Here is a 24,225-nt window from a genome sequence, read left to right as displayed (position 1 = left end):
TAAAATAGTTTTAGACACAGGTATTAAAAGGATGAAATCTTTATTTTAGTACTTTTGACAAAATACCCATAAAATTCAAAACTTCTAACCTTTACAAAAATAGGTCTCTACAAGTGATATTTCTCTCTGCAGTGCCAGTAGCAAATAGATAAAATCATGAAAAGTCCTTCACATAGCCTCATCAGAAAGTGTTGTGCACTTGGAGCTACACATTCAAGCAATCTCAGCACATAAAAGTTTCATCCTCTCTCCCATTTGATAAATACACACTTTTAAATATTTTAATAGTTTAAATTAGCATTCCACAAATATACATGTAATTTTAAATGATCAGTTCTGAATGTCCACAAAAAGTGCCTTTATACATAAGCTCCAGTCTCTGTGTAGATGCCAGCAAGGCGAACTGCATACAATCAAGCTGTGTTCATGTTGGTCCCACAAAGTATGTTTTACAAAAGCACAGCAGGAGCACAGATTTGCCTAGGTGTTCCAGTTGATGCCATGACCAGCAGTGAAGATGTTGCAAAGATTATCTTCTGATTCCAGAGTGCAGCTGAGTGTGCAAAGCAGGTGCTGCAAGACAGAAAGAGAAACAAGTGTGACTAGAAAAAGAAAAGAGCTTTATGGAGCAGATGCCTTGTGTAATGAACATTATCATAAAGCTAATCAAAACTCAGTCACAATATTGTAACACACATAAACCAGACTTACCTGACTGTATGCTTCCAAGCCGCCTCTGTAGAGCCTCCAAACGATTGATGTAATCTGTTAAAGCCCTGTCAGGATCATAATTTTGCAGCTGAGAACATGCAAGGGAAACTGGACTTAAATCAGTATGGAGGCCCTGGTACCTTAAAGAGAAAAAAAGGAAAACTAAAATTGCAGTAAAAAGATGTCATTCTAAAATCCTTTCTGTACGTGGCTTGTTACAACTTCAGGAAATCAGCTGCTTTTCTAAGCTTAAACTAGCAGGAAGGTTTCAAAATATTATTGGGATAAACACGCCCAAATTACCCTGAATAGCATAGCAGATCTGTTAACTAAAAAAATGATCAAATATGGACTCTTAGCTGCAGTAAGAACACAGGAACAGCTCTAATGGATGCTGCAGAAAGTCCAGAAGCAAGGCAACTGCCCCTGTTGCTTGTCCCCAGTAGATAATATTCACAAGGTAGACAGTCTCTGAATCAGAAAAACTCTGGTTCAGTTTAGCTACCCTGGTTTGTTATTGTTAGACCTGATACTGTTTAGAGACCTATTCTCAACAAATTTGTCTAATAATCCATTTATTAAAAGCTGTCCCAGCTTGTGGCCATCACCACTTCTTCTGGGAAGGAACCCCATACATTTTGCATTGTTTGAAGTACTTTTCTTTGATTATTATTAGAATATGTACAGACAATTTAATCAGGTGCCCCACCACAATTTTTTCTCAAGCTCCTTCTCCCTGCCCATCTCTCTCCCTCTCATTATGCTCAATAAACTGCTTCAAATGTATGAGGCTATATATACGGATGAAGGCAAAACATACATTTATTGAGGCAAAATTTCAAAGCATATAATCAAAACAGACGGAACCAAGTATATATCGGAAAAGTATTGTGACAAAGTGAAATTAAACCAAAAGCAAGAGATAGCCAAATGAGGAATGCTGTAGAATCCTTCAGAAAAGTTAATATTTTTTCCAAGATGTATTGTCTCTGAACATACCAGAAGGGTCTGTGACATGAAAAACAAGCTACATGCTAATTTTTTTGTAGCTTTCCATCTTTCACTAAATGCAGATAAAGAGCATAATTTGGAATTTACCTGTGTTGATAGCTCAGAGGAGATCTGAGAGACTCCAACTCTGATCTGGACCGGTAGGAAGAATGTCTGTGCTCACCATAAAGCTCCAACCCACTAGAGAAAGAATCAGGGCGCAGCTCATTTCCTGCATGAATAAAAAATAATTTTTGTGAATTAAAAGCGACACAATTCAGTTCTGCATTCTAACAGACCCACATCTTGTAGTTTATGGACAGAACTTAACATTCTGATAGCCTAAATCACAACCCACACTGTCATTCAAGTTGGTGCCACCACTATGTTCTTTAAAGGCCTTTGTTAACAACTCTGAAAGCTGGAAGTTCTCACAGTGTTATCCTCCAGAACCAGATGTGAAAGTAGTTTTTTAATTTGTCTTCTAGTTCTGAGCTTTCAACATTACACTGAAATCTTGAGTTCAAACACTGTTCTCAATCATCAGTGCCACAAACTCTCAGAAAATAAAGTTGGAGGTGCCAGAATTCAAACACGAGCCTCCAAAGATCAGTGTCGTACTAATGGGATACATTACATTGTACAACTCAAATCACATCTTCCATTTTTAACTTTCCATAGCCCTTAGAAAGACAGAAATCTGTTATATAAAATTGTCAGTTCTTCACTGATTATTACGGAATTAGGGATGAAAAAAATGCTAAAGGCACAGTTCAAAGAAAGTAAAAAATGCATGTCTGGTGAAATCTGTAGGGTTAAGCCATAAACTCTAATTGATTACAATGAGTTCCCAGCATGTTTTCTTTACATGGATGGCAATTAAAAGTGTTGTGTTTTCTGCTTAACAATCACACATGCTTTTTATATTATACAATTAATGCACCAGCCAAAGTCTATGTTCTGAGCATAAATTTATTTTTCAAGAGCTTTCGACCTTCCTTTTAGAGTCATAATAATCTGTTGTTTAAACCCCAATCTGCAATGTATAATTTATTTTATCTTGCAAATTATTTTTAACTTGTTCTTAGCTCTCCATTTCCTCCTCTCTGCTTTTATCCTCTCTCTTCAAAAGATGGTAAAGGTAACAGCATGACCCAGCTGTAGGTCAAGTCTTACCAGCTGAATACCAGTGTTTTAAAGAAAACTATCATGTTTTTGCATCCCACACTAGATCTCTTATTTGCATGACAGAATTTAAAAAACCAAGGAGGAGGGGCTAATATTTGGGGAAATGACACCAAATCGCAGGAGCAAGTCTCTGGACTGCAATGCCGGACCTCAAAAGGTGCACCTATCAATCTTTTACTTACCTGTGTTATGGCTAAAGCCATCTCTGTTGACACTTATTAAACCATAACCAGTAACCCGGTGCCACCGATGAACTAGAAACTTCATTCTGTATTTTAAAATAAAAAAGAAAATTGTTTACATGTCACATACTTCCACTACAAACATGCTTACAATTCTTCACAGGTATATAATTAGTCTTAATGGTTGCCATTCAATGAAACAAATGCCATTTGATCCGTGCAAGATGATATATGATTAGGCTTTTTTTGAGACTATAAAAAATGGAGTTATACAGAAATAAATCATGTGAAGTAAGATGTGACATTCATGAATCACATTCATGACATTCATGGATCACAACATTATGCTCCATATTGTTTGGCAAATCTATATGCTTTGAGATTCAAGATCTACAGAACCAAGGCCATTTCTAATAGAAATATACTATCTGTTTCTATGCACCCTGATGAATTCTTTTGCAGCTGCAGAGGAGCGCGGATTTCAATGAACGAGATGCTATTTTGTCATCAATTTGAATCAGTTCATTTTATACAAATTAATATCTTGTAACATACCTTGAAATTGCGATTAAAACTCTAACTGCTGATCGGAATCGCGTAAAACCCTTTGAACGGTGTGTAATAACCTCTAGGCTTGTGTAGGAAGGTTGCCCACCCATTCTTGCAATGAGAGATAAAGTGGCTTCCTCACACTCTTGGAATCCACCCAACAGGAGCAGCAAGTATTTCTTCTGATATATGAGAGCCTTCCGAAAGCTCTCTGCTCTCAAATATCTGCCATAAATTCTCTAAAATGGAAAGAAACAAAAATCAATGCAGCAATTATACTCTGTATTATTCACATGCAGGTCATTCTTTCCGATTGTCCTGGGCTCTACCACCCAACAATTTCTATCACTAGCATAGCAATTTGAGCAGCTGTGGCTTCAAGCTTTGACTAACAAGAGGAGAAGGCTATGCCTGATGCAGGATACTTTCCTTCAGAACTTTAATCAGATGTTAGATGTTGACTTTTCCCTTTTATTTATTCAAAGTTCCAAGATCAAAATTAAAAGTGTAAAAATTTGTTGCATGCTTGGGTTAAAGCTGTGAAGAGGCAATAAAGTTAGTATATTTTAGGCTTTGAATGTTTCACTTCAGATTAACAAGCCTCACTCTCTGACAGAACAAGAATGTCCCAAAAAGAATAAATGAAAGCCCTCCTACCTTTAAAGCAGCGTTTTCTGAATCCGATCCCAGTTCTCTCACAAAAGCCTCGTTCCTTAATTCTGCCCTCAGTTTGGCCAGCTCAGCCTCGGCTTGCTTCAAGGATTGCTGCAAAGCCCATTTTTCTTTGTGCCAGATCTCTCTTTCAGAAGCAATGAGTATGTCAACATTTTGTCCATTGTGCAGTGATGGTTTAAAAGACTAGTGAAATTTAAAACAGAATACGGAAGTCCAAGTTAGTTCAGTGGTAATGATATCATATTGCTTTGTTGGATTATCAAGGATGAAAGAGAACCTATTCAGATTAAATGGGAGTACTATCCACACCAATGAAAGAGTGCCTGGGTAAACTCATGCAGTAGTCACAATCTAACTCAAATGGTTTTGAAACTGATAGGTGCGGGGGAGAGGGATCATGTATACCCCTTCTTCCAAGCTTGCCTCATTTCCAGATATTAAATGAAATGATCTCATAGGTTCTATACGTATAAAGTTAATTTGACCTTTATGCATTAAAAATTTGGGTTAAAAATAATGCAGTTATGTTTATGTATATGTGAGGATTGTGGGGAGAGGAACAGAGAATGGAATGGCAAGATTCTTTTGGAGAGGGAGGGAGAGAGAGAAAATGTTGTGTGGTTACATTGCATACTATGGTAAGGTATCTCATGGTAAACAGTTATCTATATTCACCAAAAGATAAGGAAGGTCAAAATGAATTTTTGTTTTAAAGAATACATAACTCACAAGAACTGACTTTGCAAGGGAAAAACCAAAAGTTGTTTAAGCTGGCACAGCCTCACCAGAGCAAGCAGAGCGTGTGTGAATACAATCCAAGAAGGATGCATGCTCAAACACATGAATCTGGTTTGATTAACCACCTAACACAGTGGGTTCTCAAACTTTTTATAGGCCTTGGAGGGTGCTGCCTGATTCATAAATGCTAAGGAGTATGGCTATCATATTGATTGGGCAGCAGTGCTCCCCCCCAAGTAGCAGCTTGTTTAGCCCTTAATGCACACAGTCTAATCTGCCCTGTCAATTTCGCGAACCACCAAAAACCAAGTCACAACCCACTGGTGGAACCCAGTTCCAGTGATTAATCCAGGTGAAATTATGACTCTCCTTTTTACTGCACCAATCCTAAGCATGCCTACACAGAAATAAGTTTCATTGTGTTCAATGGAGCTTGCTCCCAGGAAAGTGTGTAGAGGACCGCAGCCTTAATCTCTAAAGATGACTTAACTGTAATAAACCCAATCCACTGGGTTTAAGAGGTATATAGTTCAGTTTAGCCAGACAAATGAATAAAAGATATACTTCATGAGTATATATCTCACTGTTTGAATTATTCAAATAAAGAAGAAACATACAGAATCTCCACTGAATCCTCTTTGCTGGTATCGTCTAAGTTCTTCCTCCAGTTTCATGACGGCATTTCTCAAATTGTTTTTTTCCTCACTCAGTCTGCTCACAAATCCAGTCAATTTAGCATTTTGTTTTAGCAATCTTTCAGTAAATGACACAGAGGATGGTAATTCTGAATTTGTCTAGAAAGGAAAACCAATAGTTTGAGAACAATTCAACACAAAACCTCTAGATGAGCAACTATCCTACTGAAAATTACAGCTTTTAGAGAAAGTAATAGCATGTGTATTAAAAAAAGACAAGAAATACAAAGCACCTGCAAATTAATGCATTTTCATTCTTGTAGATAAAGCCTATCACTTATTCCATTACAAACAAGATGGCTGCCCTCTTTCTTATAATTGGTTCTTTATACTGTGCGCATCATTGTTTCCTAGAAATCAAATGAACAATGCTACTTTAAAGATAAGACAATTCTAATTATAACTATTCTTGATTCCACCATTTGGTAAGTCCTTTCAGAAAACAATATTTATTTATTGAGCATATTTATATACTGCATTTCCAAATGTAAACCGCAATGTGAACTTTATTGTTGAGAAGAGGTTTATAAATGTTCTCGGTACCACATTCACCACTGCAGGACCCATGCGTAGAATTGGAAAACATGTAAGCCAAGAGAGCAAACTAAACACATATGATTTCAGAAATATCTTGAATAAGTGTTGGGTTTTCCCCATCCTTTCTCTCACCTCTGTTTCCACATTGGGCAAGCCGGATAACATTTGCAACTCCAGGAGAACTTCTTCAACATTGTTTTGTATCCTAACAAAGTCTTCATCATCGGTTTTTTCAAATGGTAACCTGGAATAAATAAAAGTATCACTTACGTAACATAACAGTATGTGTATAGGCATATATGTAGCAGAATACTGTTCTCTAGTGTTCATTCCATAGTTCAAGTTTCAGGATTTTAGCACAAATTAAGGTGAAGCAAATACAAATTTAAAATATAGCTACATGATATGGCATCTCAGTTTACTACAGCATTCTCTCTAAGAATCACACATTTATTTACAAATTTACGATGAATTCAGCCAAGGACTGGTCAGGTGGTTCTTTCAGCTGATTCCCACATTACCAGCATCTCAGCTCACAAGATCAAGTAGAATTCTACCCGAGACCCAGGAGAGCTGCTATCCATCAAAATAGGCTTTTCCTGGGCTAGATGGACCAATGCTATGACTCAATATAAAGTAGTGTCACATGTTGCCTGGCACAGCATTTGGGAGAACCCTTCTGAAAAGCTGGGAGAGTTAGACTTAAGGAAAAAGTACTCTTTTAGCAGACCATTCATTAGCAGGGGGTTCACAAGGGGATCTGGACTTGTAGCTAATCAAAATGCCTCTTTGCTCTGATGTCTTTTAGTTGAAAAGCGGTATATACCGTATTTTTCGCTCTATAAGACGCACCTGACCATAAGACGCAACTAGTTTTTAGAGGAGAAAAACAAGGAAAAAATATTCTGAACCAAATAGTGTAATAAAATATTTAATAAACTATAACAGAATAACATTTGAACCATGTAAAGTGAACAGCAGTCAACAGTGGCATTAAGAACCATTATCACTGTCATTAACAAATGGAGAGACTTAAAGGTTTGAGTACTCTAGTTTTCTGGAAATCCCAAGAACTCATCATCACTAGAGTCAGAATTTATGAAGCTCACAAAAGCAGGTGCACACAAATAGGGGATCACATTATCTTTCTGCTACAATGATGTTCTGCCAAATTCCAATCCACTGGGCCTCATGCCCGCTTAAGGCTGATCAGTCCCCCTTGTGCAACTCACCAGTGCAGCAAGCAAAAATGAGTCCAGTTCCAGTCCACAGATGCCAAGTAAATCAGTCCCATCATTCAGAGTTACCAAATCAGAGTCCAGAGCCAATAAGCCAAATTACAGTCCAAGGTCAGGTTCCAGGTAGGTCAGTTAAATCCATCAGGGTATACAAGTCCAGCCACAGTCAGATTCCAAATTCAATAAACCCAGTCAGTCAGTCAGTCAGTCTCTCTCTCTCTCCCCCCCCTTCCTTCCTTCCTTCCTTCCTTCCTTCCTTCCTCCCCACCCCACCCCACCCCACCCTGCACTCCTTCAAAAACCACAAACCCTTTCTGCCTCTGGTACTCCTTATATCCCTGAGGGCCCTATTGCCTTCCAGTGGCTGCAGCTGTGCCCAGGATGCCCAGGCCTTACCCTTAAAGGGGCCACTGCTGACACCACATCTACCTCCTCACCAGATCTTCCTGGATTCCAATACAAGGGGGGGGGGAGCAGATCTCTATACAGACCAGTGCAAAAACAGGGGAAAGGTGTGGGGGAGGTAAGATCTTTGTATAGGCATCACAGCAAGACCAATGCAAAACCCCTTGCACACAGAACCAACAGATGGAAGTGGGGGGGGGGGTGCAGATCTCCATATATAGCAGTGCAAAAGCAGGGGAAAAGTGTGGGGGAGGTAAGATCTCTGTATAAGCATCACAGCAAGACCATTGCAAAACCCCTTGCACACAGAACCAACAGATGGAAGTGGGGGGGGGGCGCAGATCTCTATACATAGCAGTGCAAAAGCAGGGGAAAAGTGTGGGGCAGGTAAGATCTCTGTATAGGCATCACAGCAAGACCATTGCAAAACCCCTTGCACAGAGAACCAACAAATGGAAGTGGGGGGGGCGCAGATCTCCATACATAGCAGTGCAAAAGCAGGGGAAAAGTGTGGGGCAGGTAAGATCTCTGTATAGGCATCACAGCAAGACCATTGCAAAACCCCTTGCACACAGAACCAACAGATGGAAGTGGGGAGGGGCGCAGATCTCTATACATAGCAGTGCAAAAGCAGGGGAAAAGTGTGGGGCAGGTAAGATCTCTGTATAGGCATCACAGCAAGGCCATTGCAAAACCCCTTGCACACAGAACCAACAGATGGAAGTGGGGGGGGGCGCAGATCTCCATACATACCAGTGCAAAAGCAGGGGAAAAGTGTGGGGCAGGTAAGATCTCTGTATAGGCGTCACAGCAAGGCCATTGCAAAACCCCTTGCACACAGAACCAACAGATGGAAGTGGGGGGGGGCGCAGATCTCCATACATAGCAGTGCAAAAGCAGGGGAAAAGTGCGGGGCAGGTAAGATCTCTGTATAGGCGTCACAGCAAGGCCATTGCAAAACCCCTTGCACACAGAACCAACAGATGGAAGTGGGGGGGGGGCGCAGATCTCCATACATAGCAGTGCAAAAGCAGGGGAAAAGTGCGGGGCAGGTAAGATCTCTGTATAGGCGTCACAGCAAGGCCATTGCAAAACCCCTTGCACACAGAACCAACAGATGGAAGTGGGGGGGGGGCGCAGATCTCCATACATAGCAGTGCAAAAGCAGGGGAAAAGTGCGGGGCAGGTAAGATCTCTGTATAGGCGTCACAGCAAGGCCATTGCAAAACCCCTTGCACACAGAACCAACAGATGGAAGTGGGGGGGGGCGCAGATCTCCATACATACCAGTGCAAAAGCAGGGGAAAGGTAAGTCAGCCCCAGTAGAGCCAATGGGGCTCACTCCCAGGGATGAGTGGACAGGAGAAAAGCCTGCCAGCGCCTCCTCTCCCAGGGAGGAGCCCGTCTCAGTCCCTGGGCTCCCTGGACTCACTCCCTAGGCTCGCTCCCTGGGCTCACAAGCCTGCCAGGGGCTTACTCCTAGGGATGCGTGGACAGGAGAGAAGCCCGCGATTGACTCATTTCGCCTGGAGATGGACTGGTAGCTCGAGGGTCGACATAATGAGCACCCCTGCTCTAGGGGCTTGCTCAGCAAGACTGCCACCCCACCCCCGCTTTCCTGGGAGTGAGCCCCAGTGACTCTGAGACTTACTTCTGAGTAGACACGTGGGCTTTCTCAGCGAGCCTGCCATCCCCCCCCTTTCCTGGGAGTGAGTCCCAGTTACTCTGAGACTTACTTCTGAGTAGACACACGGGCTTGCTCAGCAAGACTGCCACCCCACCCACGCTTTCCTGGGAAGCGGAGCCGAGCAGAGCGGGCAGGGGGCGGGGCCAGGGGCGGAGTTTGTTTTTTTTTTTTTTTGCAGTATTCGCTCCATAAGACGCACACACTTTTCCCCCCACTTTTTTGGGGGGAAAAAGTGCGTCTTATAGAGTGAAAAATACGGTAAATACTGTTATTAATAATAATAATAATAATAATAATAATAATAATAATAATAATAATAATGTCACGCAGAACTTTGGAGACGAGCATGGGTGGTCCCCAATCCTCCATCTCCCTCCCGAGCTTAGAAGGTAGACAAAGAACCATTCATAATGCACACTGCTTATGAGACACACTCTAGAGCACAAGACCACATGCAAGATTCTCCACTTTCTTCTTAATAATGATGCTGCGTAGAGACTGCTGTTTCCTCCTCCCCAAGTATTTGGGGCCACTGTTACTACTGCAGCCAATTCCTCTTCCATTTCCTTCTCATCTCATTCCAGCATCCGCCAGTGTTGACTATGTGACCCACCTCTACTGCCTTGTTTTCTCTTCCCAGCATGAGGGGGTTGGTGCAGAACTAATCACAACAAATTTATACTCTTGAGTATTTGTAACACAACTGGCACACTAAAGATGAAAAATTACATGAGTTCTTGTTTCGTGTCTTGTTGGGTTCATATAAAGCTCCAGTCCCAACAAAATAAGCTTTTCTTCCATCAGATAATGAAGAATCTTACAATGCAATCTGATTCACATTTGCTCAATAGGAAGTTTCATCTGGTGGGACTCCTTAGGAAGTGTGTTTAGGACTGCAGCATTATGACCCAATCCTAACAGGGCCTTATGCTGTTGGAGCTAGTGTTCCAGCTATATAAGGTCCTTTATGGCTGTTGCAAAGTGCAACACACCATCCCAAGCAGCCTGGCCACTGCCACAAACACCCATATCCGTGCATCATCACTGGTAATTCAGCATGGGAGCCAGGGAGGGGGAGGAATAGGGCAGAGAATAGAGTGGAGAAGGGGAGGTTTAGGCAACAATGATAACCCCCCTCCCCCGTGCCCAGGTCCATTTGCACTAGCACCAGCTAAACAGCTGGCATAAGTCGATTCAGGTGGTGAGGGATAACCACCAGGTAAGGAAACAAATGTTCCCTTACTGTGAGGAGACCTCTAGGGTCTGAAACTTCCCCGTGAGATATAGTGTGCATCCTGTTGATGAGGCAACTTTGCCACCTGGGGAGTTATGGAGGAGTGGACAGTTAGTTTCTGAAACTTCTGAGAATACCTTTGCTGAAATGTATATATCAGTAATACCAGAAAAAAGTTATTCCAACCTATGAGCAGCTTTGTTCGCCAGCTGTTTCAGTGTGGAAGACACATTCCTCAGCCTTTGTCTGACTGCCTGCAGATCCTGACATTCTCCAGTAGCATCTCCTCCTCTCATGCCAATCAGAGCAGAATAGGATAACTCTTTTGTTTCAGCGGCTCCTATTTTCTGCTGGAAAACCCACTTCCTTGTTCTCTCATTAGATGTATCCCAAGAAGTCTGTACAGAAAGTAAAGGGGGGGAAAGCTTCTTATACTCATTAAAAACTTTATTCTGAATTAAAACAAAAGGATTGACAGAAAAACAACACTATAGATCAGTGGGACCCACTCTATTGGGACCCATCCAGCTTTACAAGACTGAAAAAAATTTCTATGTATCAGCTGTTCAAGCCTCTGTTTTACTATGGGAGGAAAACCTTCTGGTGTGTTTGGTGAGCTCCACATTCATAGGATCAGGACCATTTTGGTGGGATTGCATTCCCCTCAGCCTGCCCTTTGAAATGGACCAGGGCACATTTGCCTATTCACAAGCAAATGTGCATATGCTGTTCTGTTTCAGTTTCCATAGGGCTCAATATATATTCCTTGCCATCTATCAGCTTGTCGGTTCTGCAATCCACCAAAAATTGGGTCGCGACCCACTGGTGGGTCCCGACCTATAGTTTGGGAACAACTGCAGTACAGATCCTAATCTATAAATGAGATTCAACAGCAACCATTGAACTGTACAGCTGCATTTTTCAAAAACAAGCAACTGATTTATGGTGGGTATGTGAAGAAAATTTACACATGGGAAAATCAGTCACATAGAATATAGGTGGGGCCTCAGTTTCAGCAGGGGATCTGTTCTTGGACCTCCACAGATACAGAAAACCGCAGATAATGAAATCTGTGGTTTCGACCCTATTAAGCTGTGCTCCAGTCACCTTCAGTGAGCATTCTGAAGCCCACAGAGGCGGTACACAGAGCTCTGCCCACAGAGTTTCAGAATAAGCCGTTTGAGCAAAAAAAAAAAAAAGCAATGGAGGGAAACAGGAAGTGACTTTTTTGCCTTTATTAGGCATTCTGAGGCCTGGAAAGCCCCTGGAGGGCTTCCCTGGATGACAGAATGTCTTACAAGAGCAAAAAGAGTCTGTGCTCTGGTTGCTTCTGGAAGACTTGGGTTGGGCCAAGTCTGGCTCAGTGTAGGTCCAGGGGATCCACGCTGAGCCAGATCTGCAGATACAGAATCTGTGATATACAGGCCCCACCTGTATTTGGAATTCATTATATCCTTGACTACTTTAGAATAAATTAAACAGCACACATTTAGGTCCTATATAAGCAGACTAGGGAACCCATTCTCGCCTAATGTACCTAATTAATTCTTTTAATTTACTCTCCAAACTCCATCTTCCTTGCAAGCAGAAAGTCTGGGGGATATTTCTGGTAAATCTTTCCTAATGATGAAAATGCTGGTGATGACTTGTAATTTTGAATACAATTTTATTAATAGTATAACTTATTTACCTTTGATCCATATAATCACTGCATTCACCTTTTGCAACAGGTGAGAGATCAAACCAAACAAATCTGTACATATGGAATGTTGCCACAGTGTTGGTATCAACTGCACATTTGAGAGCCAGTGACTACAGTGTCCATCTTGGACCAATGAGACCCAGTTCAAATCTCTACTCAGCCATGAAGCTTACTGGGTGACCCTAACCTACCTCAAAGGATTGCTGTGGGGATAAAACAGAGGCGGAGAACCCTGTATGCAATCCTGAACTCCTTAGAAAAAGGATGGGCTAAAAATGTCAGTGAACTGCCAGCAACGAGAGTTCTAAAAACTAGCAGTAGCCAAGGAGTATCCCCAAAAAAGGTTTCAGCATTTGGGAAGACAATTTCTCAGCCTATCTTACTGAAATGTGAGGCTAAACCAGTGCTGAAAGGTCTCTGGAAGAAAAGAATATAAGTATAACGAAACAAACTTTATTAATAAGAGTTGCCATTAAAATGCATAAGCCACTGACTGCAGCCTTACCTCGTTTAGATTCTGACACGATGCTTTGTCCACTTTTACTTCTGACTCTTTCTGCTGCTCTTTTTGCTGTAGTTCTTGAACCTTTTCTTGCAATTTCTCTTCTTCACACTGCAGTTGGTGAACCTGCTGTCTCTTTTCTCCAAGCTGCCACTGGAGATCTTCTACTTTGGACTCAAGCTCATGCACCTTCTTTTGGGCCAAGATATTTGCATCTTGTTCAATCTGTAAAGTCTTCCTTTGAATCTGTCTCTCCTTTTCCACCTGTTGTTTCAATTGCACAGATTCCAATTTATATCTCTCCATCTCACTAAGTAATGCCACTATGCGGGCATGCTTTTCATCCAATTGTTTTTGCCGCTCCTGGAGTAATTCTTCAGTCGGTTTAAGGGTTCCATCCTGTGTTTTCTGTTCAGCCATCTGGAGCTGGGCACACAACTCTTTTTCCCTTTCTAAAGCACTACTTAATTCAAGAATTCTGAACCTCTCTGATTCAAGAAGTACCTGGAGCTCAGAGTTACAGCTGCGCTCTTGAGACAACTGGCTTGCATTCAGGGTTTCCTGGGACTCAGTTTGCTTCTGCAAATCATTGGACAACTGCCTCTCAAGCTCCAAAAGATTTTTCAATTCTATATTTTTTTGTTTTTCATTCTCAAGAGAACATTTCAAGTCCTAAAAAGAGAAAATAAAAAAAGATTGGTTGCATAAATTTGAAAATATGATTGGAAACAAGAAGCTGTCATTTTGAATGAACCTGCTCTTCAATACTTTAGCAGAAACTTATGATGATCTCCCAAACCCTTCCTGAAGCCAGGTAAGGGCATAAGCCCCTAGGTCCCCATGGCCCTGTAATCACTGCGGCACCATTGGGACACACCCCCGCCCCAGAATCTGCCCCTGCCAAGATATACTGCAGTCCCAAAGCTCAAGTAGGGCTTTGGGAATGACTGTTCTTTATTATTACTTTGTTCATGATCAGAGTATCTTAATCGCCAAGATCAGTTACCTCAAGCTCTTCCTTTCTTCTTTCCTCACTGCGATCCATTTTAGTCTTCTCTTTCTCTAACACCCACTGAAGCTCTCTTGATTTCTTCTGTTCGCTCACCAGTGTATCTGTTAGCATATCTAGTTCAGTTGCTTTTCCTTTAAGTTCATTTCTGACAAGGTATAATACAAGATTCTCTTTAGAAATTTGTTTGAAAACTAAACAGAATAATTTTTTTTTCATTTTTGTGCATAATGAGGGCAGGACTTCAAGTTAGAAGACACAAATGGAGATCTCAAGAAGCGTTGTCCTCCTAACAATAATGTGCAGAGGTGAACATCTGTATGAGAGAATTAGTGGATGGGAGGTGGTACTAAATCCTTTTTCCACTAGCTAATTCTCCCTTTACAAGGCTCTCCTTTATTCCCTTCCACACTACTTCAGTAAATGCGTGTTTGGAAATACAAACTTGCTAACAGACTGCAATCCTATCCCCACTTACCTGGAAGTAGGCCCCACTGACTATAATGAGACTTACTTCTGAGCAGACTGGCATAGGATTGGGTTCTTAAAGTGTGACTGAAGCCCAGGTAGTTTCTCTCGTGTAAGCTAAGGACAGGCAAATAGGCAAACCAAATTAATAGAGCAATCCTATGCATGTGTACTCAGAAGTAAGTTCCACTATGCTCAGTGGGGCTTACTCCCAGGTAAGTGCATCCAGGATTGCAGTTTTAAATTATCTTGTCAGATTACTTCAGTTATAACAAGATATCTCTAGTCTTGCTCAAGAAATGGTGATTTGCTTTCTACTTTGCTTTTTAAAAAATTTACTTTGCTTTGCTCATTAAAAAAATCCCTATTTATTTTTTTCAAATGTAGAAGAAAGCTACCTATTCTAAAGATAATTATGAATAAGGTTGAAATCTTAGGTATATCTCTCTGGGAGTAAGCTCCATACAATGAAGTTTACATTCACCATGATCAGAAAAATCAACATGCATTTTATTGGTTTTAATTCTTGTTCTTCAGGAGATTCTAAATGCTTAAATAGTAGAAACCATATATCAAAACGGCTATTTACAGCAATTCACTGTGTTTCAAGTTTTCATGTCACTGATAAGTTAGTTTACAAAAGGTGACGTGACCACCATTATTACAAGGCACAATGCTCTCACAGTATAACTGAAATTCACATGAATATCTGCTGAGATTGAAAATCTCACCTGGTGGCTTCCAGATCTCTTAAGTGCTTGTGCTGGGCTTTAAGTGTTGTTTCCAGTTCTAGTTTAATTTGCCCAAGTTCATTCTTCAGTTCTGCAACCATCATCTTCTCAGAACGCAGCTGCTCCTGTAGCTCAGCTACTTTGTCCTTCGTATTACTAAGTTCCATTGGCATCTCCATGTTGTAGTCCCGCAACTCTAAAGAGTCTGTAGTAAGACAATAAGGAATTGATCACAAATACTAATTCATCATGATGAAACAAAGCACTGTGGAGAAGGGTCAGAGTAAGGCCAGCATGCAACAGACTGAAGGAAGAAGGGCCACATCCCAGACCTCAGTGCTGATGGGGTTTCTTCATGGGAGGTTATTTAATCTCATTATAGGTATTGGCTTGCAATGATCAGTGATCCACTGAGGCCAGGAATGTCAACTACTATGGATAATATTCTCCAAACTCTCAGATCAAAGTCTTTTACAGTCCAGCCACCTGCAGTTCTTCTACTGGATATGTCAGAATTGGATCTGGAATTATGTACATCTTAATTATGTGCCCTACTACTGCACTATAACTTTCTCCTGAGCGGGAACACCCAGAATGCTTTTCACGTGAGACCAATACCCATGGCTTTGACAGTTTTAGCACTGCATTCTTTCTGACTGAGCTGCTAGGTCCTATCAATGCTACAAGAACTGCCTTAAAATAAATTTGCATATCTAGTTCTATATCATCTGTTCATGATCTCCTGGCAATAGTCCACCACGGTCTCAGACAAAGATCTTTCCTGGCCTTTCCATCTAAGATCTTTAATCAAGAATATCAGGAAATGAACACAGGGCTGGTGAATGTAAAATATGTGATCTGCTGTTGAGTTGTAACCTATGGTGCTCTTGATTTCTATATGCTGAAAGTACACAAGCTTATTCATGATAAAGCTATTTTAATAACTTGGACCATCGAAAGGAAGCCACAGTAAGGGAACATAGAAAGAGTCACACATCTATAAGCATATACTTATACAAATTTATATATACACAAGCTCAGACAGCAAAATCATAGCCAAAAATTACCTTGACATTTTAGCTCCATTTCTAGTTCTCTCTTTGGAACAGTTCTTTTGTTATTCAGTTCAGCACGCAATAATTTGGTTTCCAATACCAAACTTCTTCTGTCTGCATGCTGAATGTAATCCATGGCGGTTCTCTGATATGTGCCCTGTTATTAATAATTATAAATAAAAAAGAGAATAATACCAATTCAATAAGCAATGGATATTACGTAGAACTTGTTGTCAGTATTCATAAAAAAGAAAATATATTAGGCCACTTATTTTCTTGGAAAAATTTATAGAAATGGCTGTATAATGGATATATGTGTGTGTAAGATCTAGGGTTTGTTCTGTTCTAATGTCTTAATCATTTCTATGCTTTATGTTTTTAATATTATTTTAATGTAATTAGTATTGGTTTTATGTTGTAAGCCACCTTGAGTGCTTGAATGTGGGAGAAAGGCAGGATATAAATCCTCAATTAAACAAAAATTATAAGTTGCCTACCTATACCAATGAAGAGCACATCAAACAAAAAATGTTTAATATTAATAATAAATAGTTAGCATTATATCCATGAATTTTCATTCTTTGTGGTATTCAGTGGCAGACCCTTAATTACTGTTAAAATGTGTTTCAACAATACACTGCATAACACCATACAGATATATTATTATATCCAAGGGGCCACTTCCCAATTTACATTTCAAATAAAGACTTGAACAATGTATGTCATCTCCAGGAATACCTGTTCTTGAAGTCTCTTTTCCAGTTGATCAGTGAGTACCATGAGATCCCTGGCTCCTGCTTCAGCCAATTCTGTCTGAAATGCGGCTAGAAGAACATCCTTTTCTCGCTGGAAGACTTGCTGAACAGCATAGAGAAGTTCGGTTCGCCAGTCTAAGGCACCTTCAGAAGATTCAGATTCTGCATATAACTACAATGGCATAAATTCAGTTAAGTAGTGATGTCAGGAGATACAAGGTTTGCTTTAGTTACTCTTATTTTATGCATACTGTTGAAACAGATTTGTGTTCTTCACCCAAAGTGACAAAGGGAAGGAGAAAGAAGAAGCTGGTGCACCTGTGTGGACAACATGTGCAACTCCAACAATTACTTGTTGGGTGAAGGGCAATGTTAAACTGATTAAAGTTTTATTGATCAATTATTACATTTTACAATTATATAACTAATGTGATACATGCCTTTCCATAATGTGGAAATATTATTGCCAGAATGTCTATTATATAGATTCACTGTAATATATGAAACAGCATGTGAAAGTATTTATACCAAGCCATAAGGCTGATATTAGGGTAAAGTGTAATGCTATTTAAAATGGAGGGAATTGAAGTTAATTCTCTACTTGGAAGTATCTGAAAAAGAGAAAGTTTAAAAACTCAATTTCTCCTCCATAAAACTTATGTTACTATTACTGCTATCTTCAACTTATGGATCTGAAACTGAAATCATGGTTTGATATCCTGGCTTGTCCTAACAGTGTTAGTTAACAAGCTACAATTCTCTAAGTTCATTTATAATGGTGCCTTGCAGTTTTCTTTCAAAGGAGAAGTTTTCACTCTCCTTCTCATTCAGGAACAGGAATTTCTTCATGAAGCCCTAAGCTATGTTTGAGGCCAGTGTTTGCCAAACTATGGTCCGCGAGTCAGGTCCAGCACAACACACCCTCCCCATTGTCAGCAGTGCTTACCATTCTGCCATGCTGCTAATCTGTCCAGCCAATCAGTACAGACTGACACTATAGGTGGTCATGTCTGCCAAGAAACCCAAGTGCAAAGCCTGCTGTGGTGATGGGAAACAGACACGACTGCCCAGACCATAGCTCTGTACAGATCGGTTGAACAGATTAACAGTAGCGTGGTAAAATGGTAAGCGCTGCTCAAAATGGGGACAGCTTTTTTGTTGCATTGTGGTCATGATTTGGAGACTGCTGGTTTAGGGTTATATATGAACTGGAACAAAGTACATGGCCGCAATCTCCAGAAAAAATTGATTACCTTTATACAGCTGAGCAGTTTGAGCAGTATTTTTTCTGAATGGCACTTGCTTTCAAACCCTTCAAAGCTTCTTTCGAAACATGAGTTTTAAAAAACCAATTTGTGATGTGACAGTTCAATGTTAAATGCAGAAAAGTAAAAGGTTTTGTTGGGTGTTCATAAATTCCTGTTTATTCTCAAGTAGATCTCCAGGTTGAAGCCTATGACTTGCATGCCTGTTCCCTTAGTTACACATTTGGAAAGAGTCCAAGTAGTACTTTCTTAGCTCACTATGGCCAACTTTGGGAACCAGCTGCATAGAGGAGAAGCAAACTGGGAATGCTGAAATCCATAATAAGAATCAACAAGGTTTTTAAATGTGTAGGTCTTCATGGATTTTCAATATGGAAAACCACATTATGTGAAGAAAAAATGTGCATGAATGCTAGGCAGACACTGTAAAATCTGAGAAACCATGAAATTATAATCACCTCAGCTTCCCGTCGAATTTGCATTTTGGCAATTAAGTCTTTCAAAGATGAAACCGTGCTCAGGAAAGTTTTACGTTCTTCAAGCCACAATTCTGGCCCTTGTTTAAGAGGAACTGTATCATTTTCACTGTAAGGAAACTCTGTGAGGGAAAGCACCTGCACACCTTCTTGATGAATAGCACTTAACAATCCCTGTTTAAAAAGAGTGCAAAAAGTGGTGATAAAAATCATGTCATCAACCACTTACTATATGTTAAAGAAGATCCTACAACAATATTCTTGCACAAACCAATAATGCAAAGAGAAAAGTCTTACCTATAATAAAGGAGAAACTTTGACTTATAAAACAATTATCACTACTGATGTCTAAACATAAAGCATACACAAGCTAGACAAATACCCATCCACCAAACATCTTATATCAACAAGAGATATTTCAAGGGTCTTCAAGAGTAGCTTTTTTTTATAGTCTGGGACCTAGCAGCCCTGCTTTACCTTTATTTTCTTGGGAAGAAAATCTGTTGCAGTTTCACCTTCGTCTCCTATTCCTTCCAATACATTATCAGATCCTTGACTTGGTACAAGATAGGCTCCTTGGCTCCAGTCTGAACTAGAGTCTAAAATTAATGCAAGGCAGTCAAGTTAATGTATTGTGCAGTTTGAGGATAACAATCAATTCATTTGATTGCCAATTACTTTGTGCAGTACTTTAGAAGCCTAAAAAACCACAACCAATTCAAGTATAGGAAATATTTAAAATAGAACTTTTAGATCTACAGGTGGAGCCTATTTATCTGCGTTAGCTCCGTTCCGTGACTCAGCGCGATTAACAAAAAACACATTGTGCTAAATTCCATAGACTGGAATACACATAATGACCTCGGGCAGATACCGCTGCCCGAACAGCCCCTCCTGACAAGGAATTAAGTCAGATAGAGGTTAAAAGAGAAGATGTTTCAGACCTCATTGATAAATTAAGGATCAATAAGTCACCGGGCCCAGATGGCATCCACCCTAGAGTTATTAAGGAATTGAAGAATGAAGCTGCTGATCTCTTGACTAAAATATGCAACTTGTCCCTCAAAATGGCCATGATGCAAGAGGATTGGAGGATAGCAAATGTCACGCCAATCTTTAAAAAGGGAAAAAGGAGAAACTATAGGCCGGTCAGTCTAACATAAGAACAGCCCCACTGGATCAGGCCATAGGCCCATCTAGTCCAGCTTCCTGTATCTCACAGCGGCCCACCAAATGCCCCAGGGAGCACACCAGATAACAAGAGACCTCATCCTGGTGCCCTCCCTTGCATCTGGCATTCTGACATAACCCATTTCTAAAATCAGGAGGTTGCGCATACACATCATGGCTTGTACCCCATAATGGATTTTTCCTCCAGAAACTTGTCCAATCCCCTTTTAAAGGCGTCTAGGCTAGACGCCAGCACCACATCCTGTGGCAAGGAGTTCCACAGACCGACCACACGCTGAGTAAAGAAATATTTTCTTTTGTCTGTCCTAACCCGCCCAACACTCAATTTTAGTGGATGTCCCCTGGTTCTGGTATTATGTGAGAGTGTAAAGAGCATCTCCCTATCCACTCTGTCCATCCCCTGCATAATTTTGTATGTCTCAATCATGTCCCCCCTCAGGCGTCTCTTTTCTAGGCTGAAGAGGCCCAAACACCGTAGCCTTTCCTCATAAGGAAGGTGCCCCAGCCCCGTAATCAACTTAGTCGCTCTCTTTTGCACCTTTTCCATTTCCGCTATGTCTTTTTTGAGATACGGCGACCAGAACTGGACACAATACTCCAGGTGTGGCCTTACCATAGATTTGTACAACGGCATTATAATACTAGCCGTTTTGTTCTCAATACCCTTCCTAATGATCCCAAGCATAGCATTGGCCTTCTTCACTGCCGCCGCACATTGGGTGGACACTTTCATCGACCTGTCCACATCTATACTGGGTAAGATGGTGGAATGCCTCATCAAAGATAGAATCTCAAAACACACAGACGATCAGGCCTTGCTGAGGGAGAATCAGCATGGCTTCTGTAAGGGTAAGTCTTGCCTCATGAACCTTTTAGAATTCTTTGAAAAGGTCAACAGGCTTGTGGATGCGGGAGAACCCGTGGACATTATATATCTGGACTTTCAGAAGGCGTTTGACACGGTCCCTCACCAAAGGCTACTGAAAAAACTCCACAGTCAGGGAATTAGAGGGCAGGTCCTCTCCTGAACTGAGACCTGGTTGAAGACCAGGAAACAGAGAGTGAGTGTCAATGGGCAATTTTCACAATGGAGAGAGGTGAAAAGCGGTGTGCCCCAAGGATCTGTCCTGGGACCGGTGCTTTTCAACCTCTTCATAAATGAGCTGGAGACAGGGTTGAGCAGTGAAGTGGCTAAGTTTGCAGATGACACCAAACCCTTGCCACAGGATGTGGTGATGGCATCTGGCCTGGATGCCTTTAAAAGGGAATTGGACAAGTTTCTGGAGGAAAAGTTCATTACGGGTTACAATCCATGATGTGTATGTGCAACCTCCTGATTTTAGAAATGGGTTATGTCAGATGCAAGGGAGTGCACCAGGATGCAGGTCTCTTGTTATCAGGTGTGCTGCCTGGGGCATTTGGTAGGGCTGCTGTGAGATACAGGAAGCTGGACTAGATGGACCTATGGTCTGATCCAGTGGGGCTGTTCTTATGTACAGACCAAAAGGATATATGATACAGGTTTATGAAACTATGTACAGTATGGTATAATTTTTCTTCTCATCTCTCGTATCAGAACAGGTCACCCAGTGAAACTCATCAGCAGTGGATTCAGAACGGACAGAAAAATGTACTTTTTCAAACAGTGCATGGTTAACATACAAATTCACTGACATAGGACCTGGTAATGACCATTAATTTAGCCGTCTGTGAATGGGTTATGAATCCAAAAAGGACAGGTCTTGCCAAAACCTATGACAGTTAAGTAGAGCCCTCCATGGTCAGTATCAGCATACCTTTATCACTGGTCACTGTTATACAGAGGACACAGACATAGATAAACCTTACTTCTGATCTAGCAGGGTAGTTCTTATATTCTTATTTTAATAAATAATTCAGTGCTATTAATATGGAGGTATTTTGATAAGATTGATACTTTATGTTATTCTTTTATACCCAGTAAGAGTATCATAAACTAGCACACTTACACATGTCACTTTAGTCCATGGAACGTTTAAGCATGTGTGTTTAACATTGGGCTGGTTGGTGTCGTTAAGTTATGGGACAACATACAATACTAATGAGTTGTTAAAAATTAAAGGAATTCCTTTTAGTGAAAAGTAAGAAAAGGGAATATTCTCTTACCACTAGAACATCCATCTCTGGCATTAGAAGATGCAGTTTGTTCTACACAAGGGATCGCCTAAAATTTGAAAAGATAACATTTAAAGTTTATAAACTGCAAAATAAGGTTTGGATGAAAACTCTCAGAAATAAGAGAATTATCTTCTTATAGCCATAAATGCAATAAACTGAGGATTCATATTTGGAGCAGAATGCGTATTACATGCTCCTATTCACTTGCCCCTATTAGTAATCTAGTAGCTGCATTCTAGACTAAGTGAAGCTTCCAAACCATTTTCAAAAGTAACCTCACGCACAGCACATTATAGTAATATGGTTAGATTAGACGCAGTGCACACCTCTCTATCTCTTAGGGCTTCTATGATATCCTTCAAAGTATTACATTCTTCAGTTAATTCCTGCACTGCACGAATCTTCTCTGTCTTCAATGCTTCCGATTCCGAAATGTGTCGCGTCTCCATATCCATTATTTCAGCAGCATGTAGTTCTTGCATTTGGTCAATTTTTTCACTAAATTCTCTTATGATTTCTGCCACTTCCTCTGAAGAACACCCATTCTGTAAATCAATTTGGATTTCTTCATTTTTGACAAGAGGTTGGGAAGATTGGTTGCCTCTATTGATATGCAGCGCTTTGTCAGTCTGACATGATGCATTCATCCTGCTGATGGTAGGTCCTTCTTTTGTACATTCTCCCTCCATTTTGTTTTCCTTTCTCCCATAATCTGCAAGCTTCTCTTCTGCCTGAGCTAGCTTATCCTTGGTTTGCCTTAGTTCCTCTTGAAGATGAAGTACAAGTGTTTCTTTTCCCTGTAAATATGAAATTCATGTTTAACTGTAAATATGAATTGCAGATACTTCCAAAACCTTTTTCAAAACAGCAACAGAAAATACATTTTCAGTGTCCAGAGCCTTATTAAATACCATTAATCAGAAGACTTCATGGATCAGGACAATGCGGCAGGGCTTTGAACAAACCATGCTCCCAACCTAAAACAAGAACACCCACAGCTGCTATTTGCCCACTGGGAACTTTTTTTTCCTTGTCAAACAACAGTGGGGAGGAGTGGAGAGTGACCAGAACTTCAAGTCAAAAACCCTCTGGGGCTATCTCCAAATGAGGATTGAACTGCATAAATGCATGTTTCTCCTTTTCAGCAAAAAAGCCTGCATACTGCAAGCCAAAGCTCTCAATCAAAGGTCAAATCACACAATAAGTGATTGCAAATGTCCATAACCTCTGAATGACCAGAACCAATTGTTTTAAAAAATAAAATGAGGACAGGACACAACCCAGCTACGTTTTGCAAGATCTTGCTTTTCCTGATTTACAGAGTGGTTTACAACAGCAACAACAAACAAAAAACCAACATTCAAAAACAATAAAGCAGAGGATGTTTAAAAAAAGGTAGTAACAGCAAAAACCAGAGGCATCAAACAAAATTAAAAGCGCCTTAAACAAACAGCTCAATCCTATCTAAATCTCCCGTGCAGTTTGCATGGCTTCAGCTGCACTCCATGGTAGATTTTCAGCTGCTGGAACTCTCCTTGGGGTAAGGGAACAGCAGCTGCTATGGGGCAACTTGGACCTGTGCCAGCTCAATCCAAGCAAGTCCATGTTGCTTCATGAAGATGGATCAGGCCCAGGTAGGGAGTCAGGATTTGACGTGTGCCACCGCCGAACATGTCTCCCTCTTGGGTCTGGTCCGTCATTCTCCCCACCCCATTCACCCTCTCCCTGTCTCCCTCCAACTTCCTGCACTGGCTCACCTTCTCCAACAGGAGTCCAGTGTCCGTTGGCTGCTTACTGCTTGTAGAGCTGGCCAGCACACATGCACTGGTCTAGACCTGTTTGTGTTGGTCGTAAAGGAAGCTACACTGGCGCAATAAGTGTTCTACCAGCATAAACCTCCAATAAGATTGGGCTGAAAAACCCTTCAGGAAAAAATATGCAGAGAGGGGCAAAGCAGATCTCCAGGGTCATCAACTTCCACAACCTGGATGTTGCCATGTATAAGGCTCTCACCCCTCAACTACACACCAAGTATTGAGATTTTTCACTAAGCCCAATTTAAGAAAAATGAAACAGATACAGATA

The 24,225-nt window shown here is 40.8% G+C and overlaps 1 protein-coding gene across 7 annotated transcripts in view; it reads right to left on the bottom strand.

Annotated features, from left to right (window-relative positions):
* Positions 1 to 23: 23 nt before the first annotated feature.
* AKAP9 (A-kinase anchoring protein 9) overlaps positions 24 to 24,225 on the bottom strand; it is a 140,974-nt gene continuing 116,772 nt past the window's right edge. For all 7 annotated transcript variants that reach the window (XM_066627829.1, XM_066627835.1, XM_066627832.1 and 4 more), the window contains 18 exons: positions 22,467 to 22,937; positions 22,129 to 22,186; positions 19,270 to 19,391; positions 18,775 to 18,966; positions 17,035 to 17,223; positions 16,309 to 16,453; positions 15,242 to 15,446; positions 14,040 to 14,190; positions 13,037 to 13,705; positions 11,016 to 11,227; positions 6,398 to 6,509; positions 5,651 to 5,827; positions 4,278 to 4,478; positions 3,627 to 3,859; positions 3,072 to 3,157; positions 1,810 to 1,933; positions 712 to 851; positions 24 to 573 (listed from right to left, as the gene is read on the bottom strand). In XM_066627829.1, the coding sequence (XP_066483926.1) occupies positions 530 to 573; positions 712 to 851; positions 1,810 to 1,933; positions 3,072 to 3,157; positions 3,627 to 3,859; positions 4,278 to 4,478; positions 5,651 to 5,827; positions 6,398 to 6,509; positions 11,016 to 11,227; positions 13,037 to 13,705; positions 14,040 to 14,190; positions 15,242 to 15,446; positions 16,309 to 16,453; positions 17,035 to 17,223; positions 18,775 to 18,966; positions 19,270 to 19,391; positions 22,129 to 22,186; positions 22,467 to 22,937 (3,531 nt within the window). In that variant the 3' untranslated portion in view covers positions 24 to 529. The remainder of the gene's footprint in view (positions 574 to 711; positions 852 to 1,809; positions 1,934 to 3,071; positions 3,158 to 3,626; positions 3,860 to 4,277; positions 4,479 to 5,650; positions 5,828 to 6,397; positions 6,510 to 11,015; positions 11,228 to 13,036; positions 13,706 to 14,039; positions 14,191 to 15,241; positions 15,447 to 16,308; positions 16,454 to 17,034; positions 17,224 to 18,774; positions 18,967 to 19,269; positions 19,392 to 22,128; positions 22,187 to 22,466; positions 22,938 to 24,225) is intronic.

This window comes from Tiliqua scincoides, chromosome 5, assembly GCF_035046505.1.
Source record: "Tiliqua scincoides isolate rTilSci1 chromosome 5, rTilSci1.hap2, whole genome shotgun sequence".
Taxonomy (NCBI): domain Eukaryota; kingdom Metazoa; phylum Chordata; class Lepidosauria; order Squamata; family Scincidae; genus Tiliqua; species Tiliqua scincoides.
Note: the sequence above shows the minus strand (reverse complement) of the source record. Positions and strands in the feature narration are given on the sequence as shown.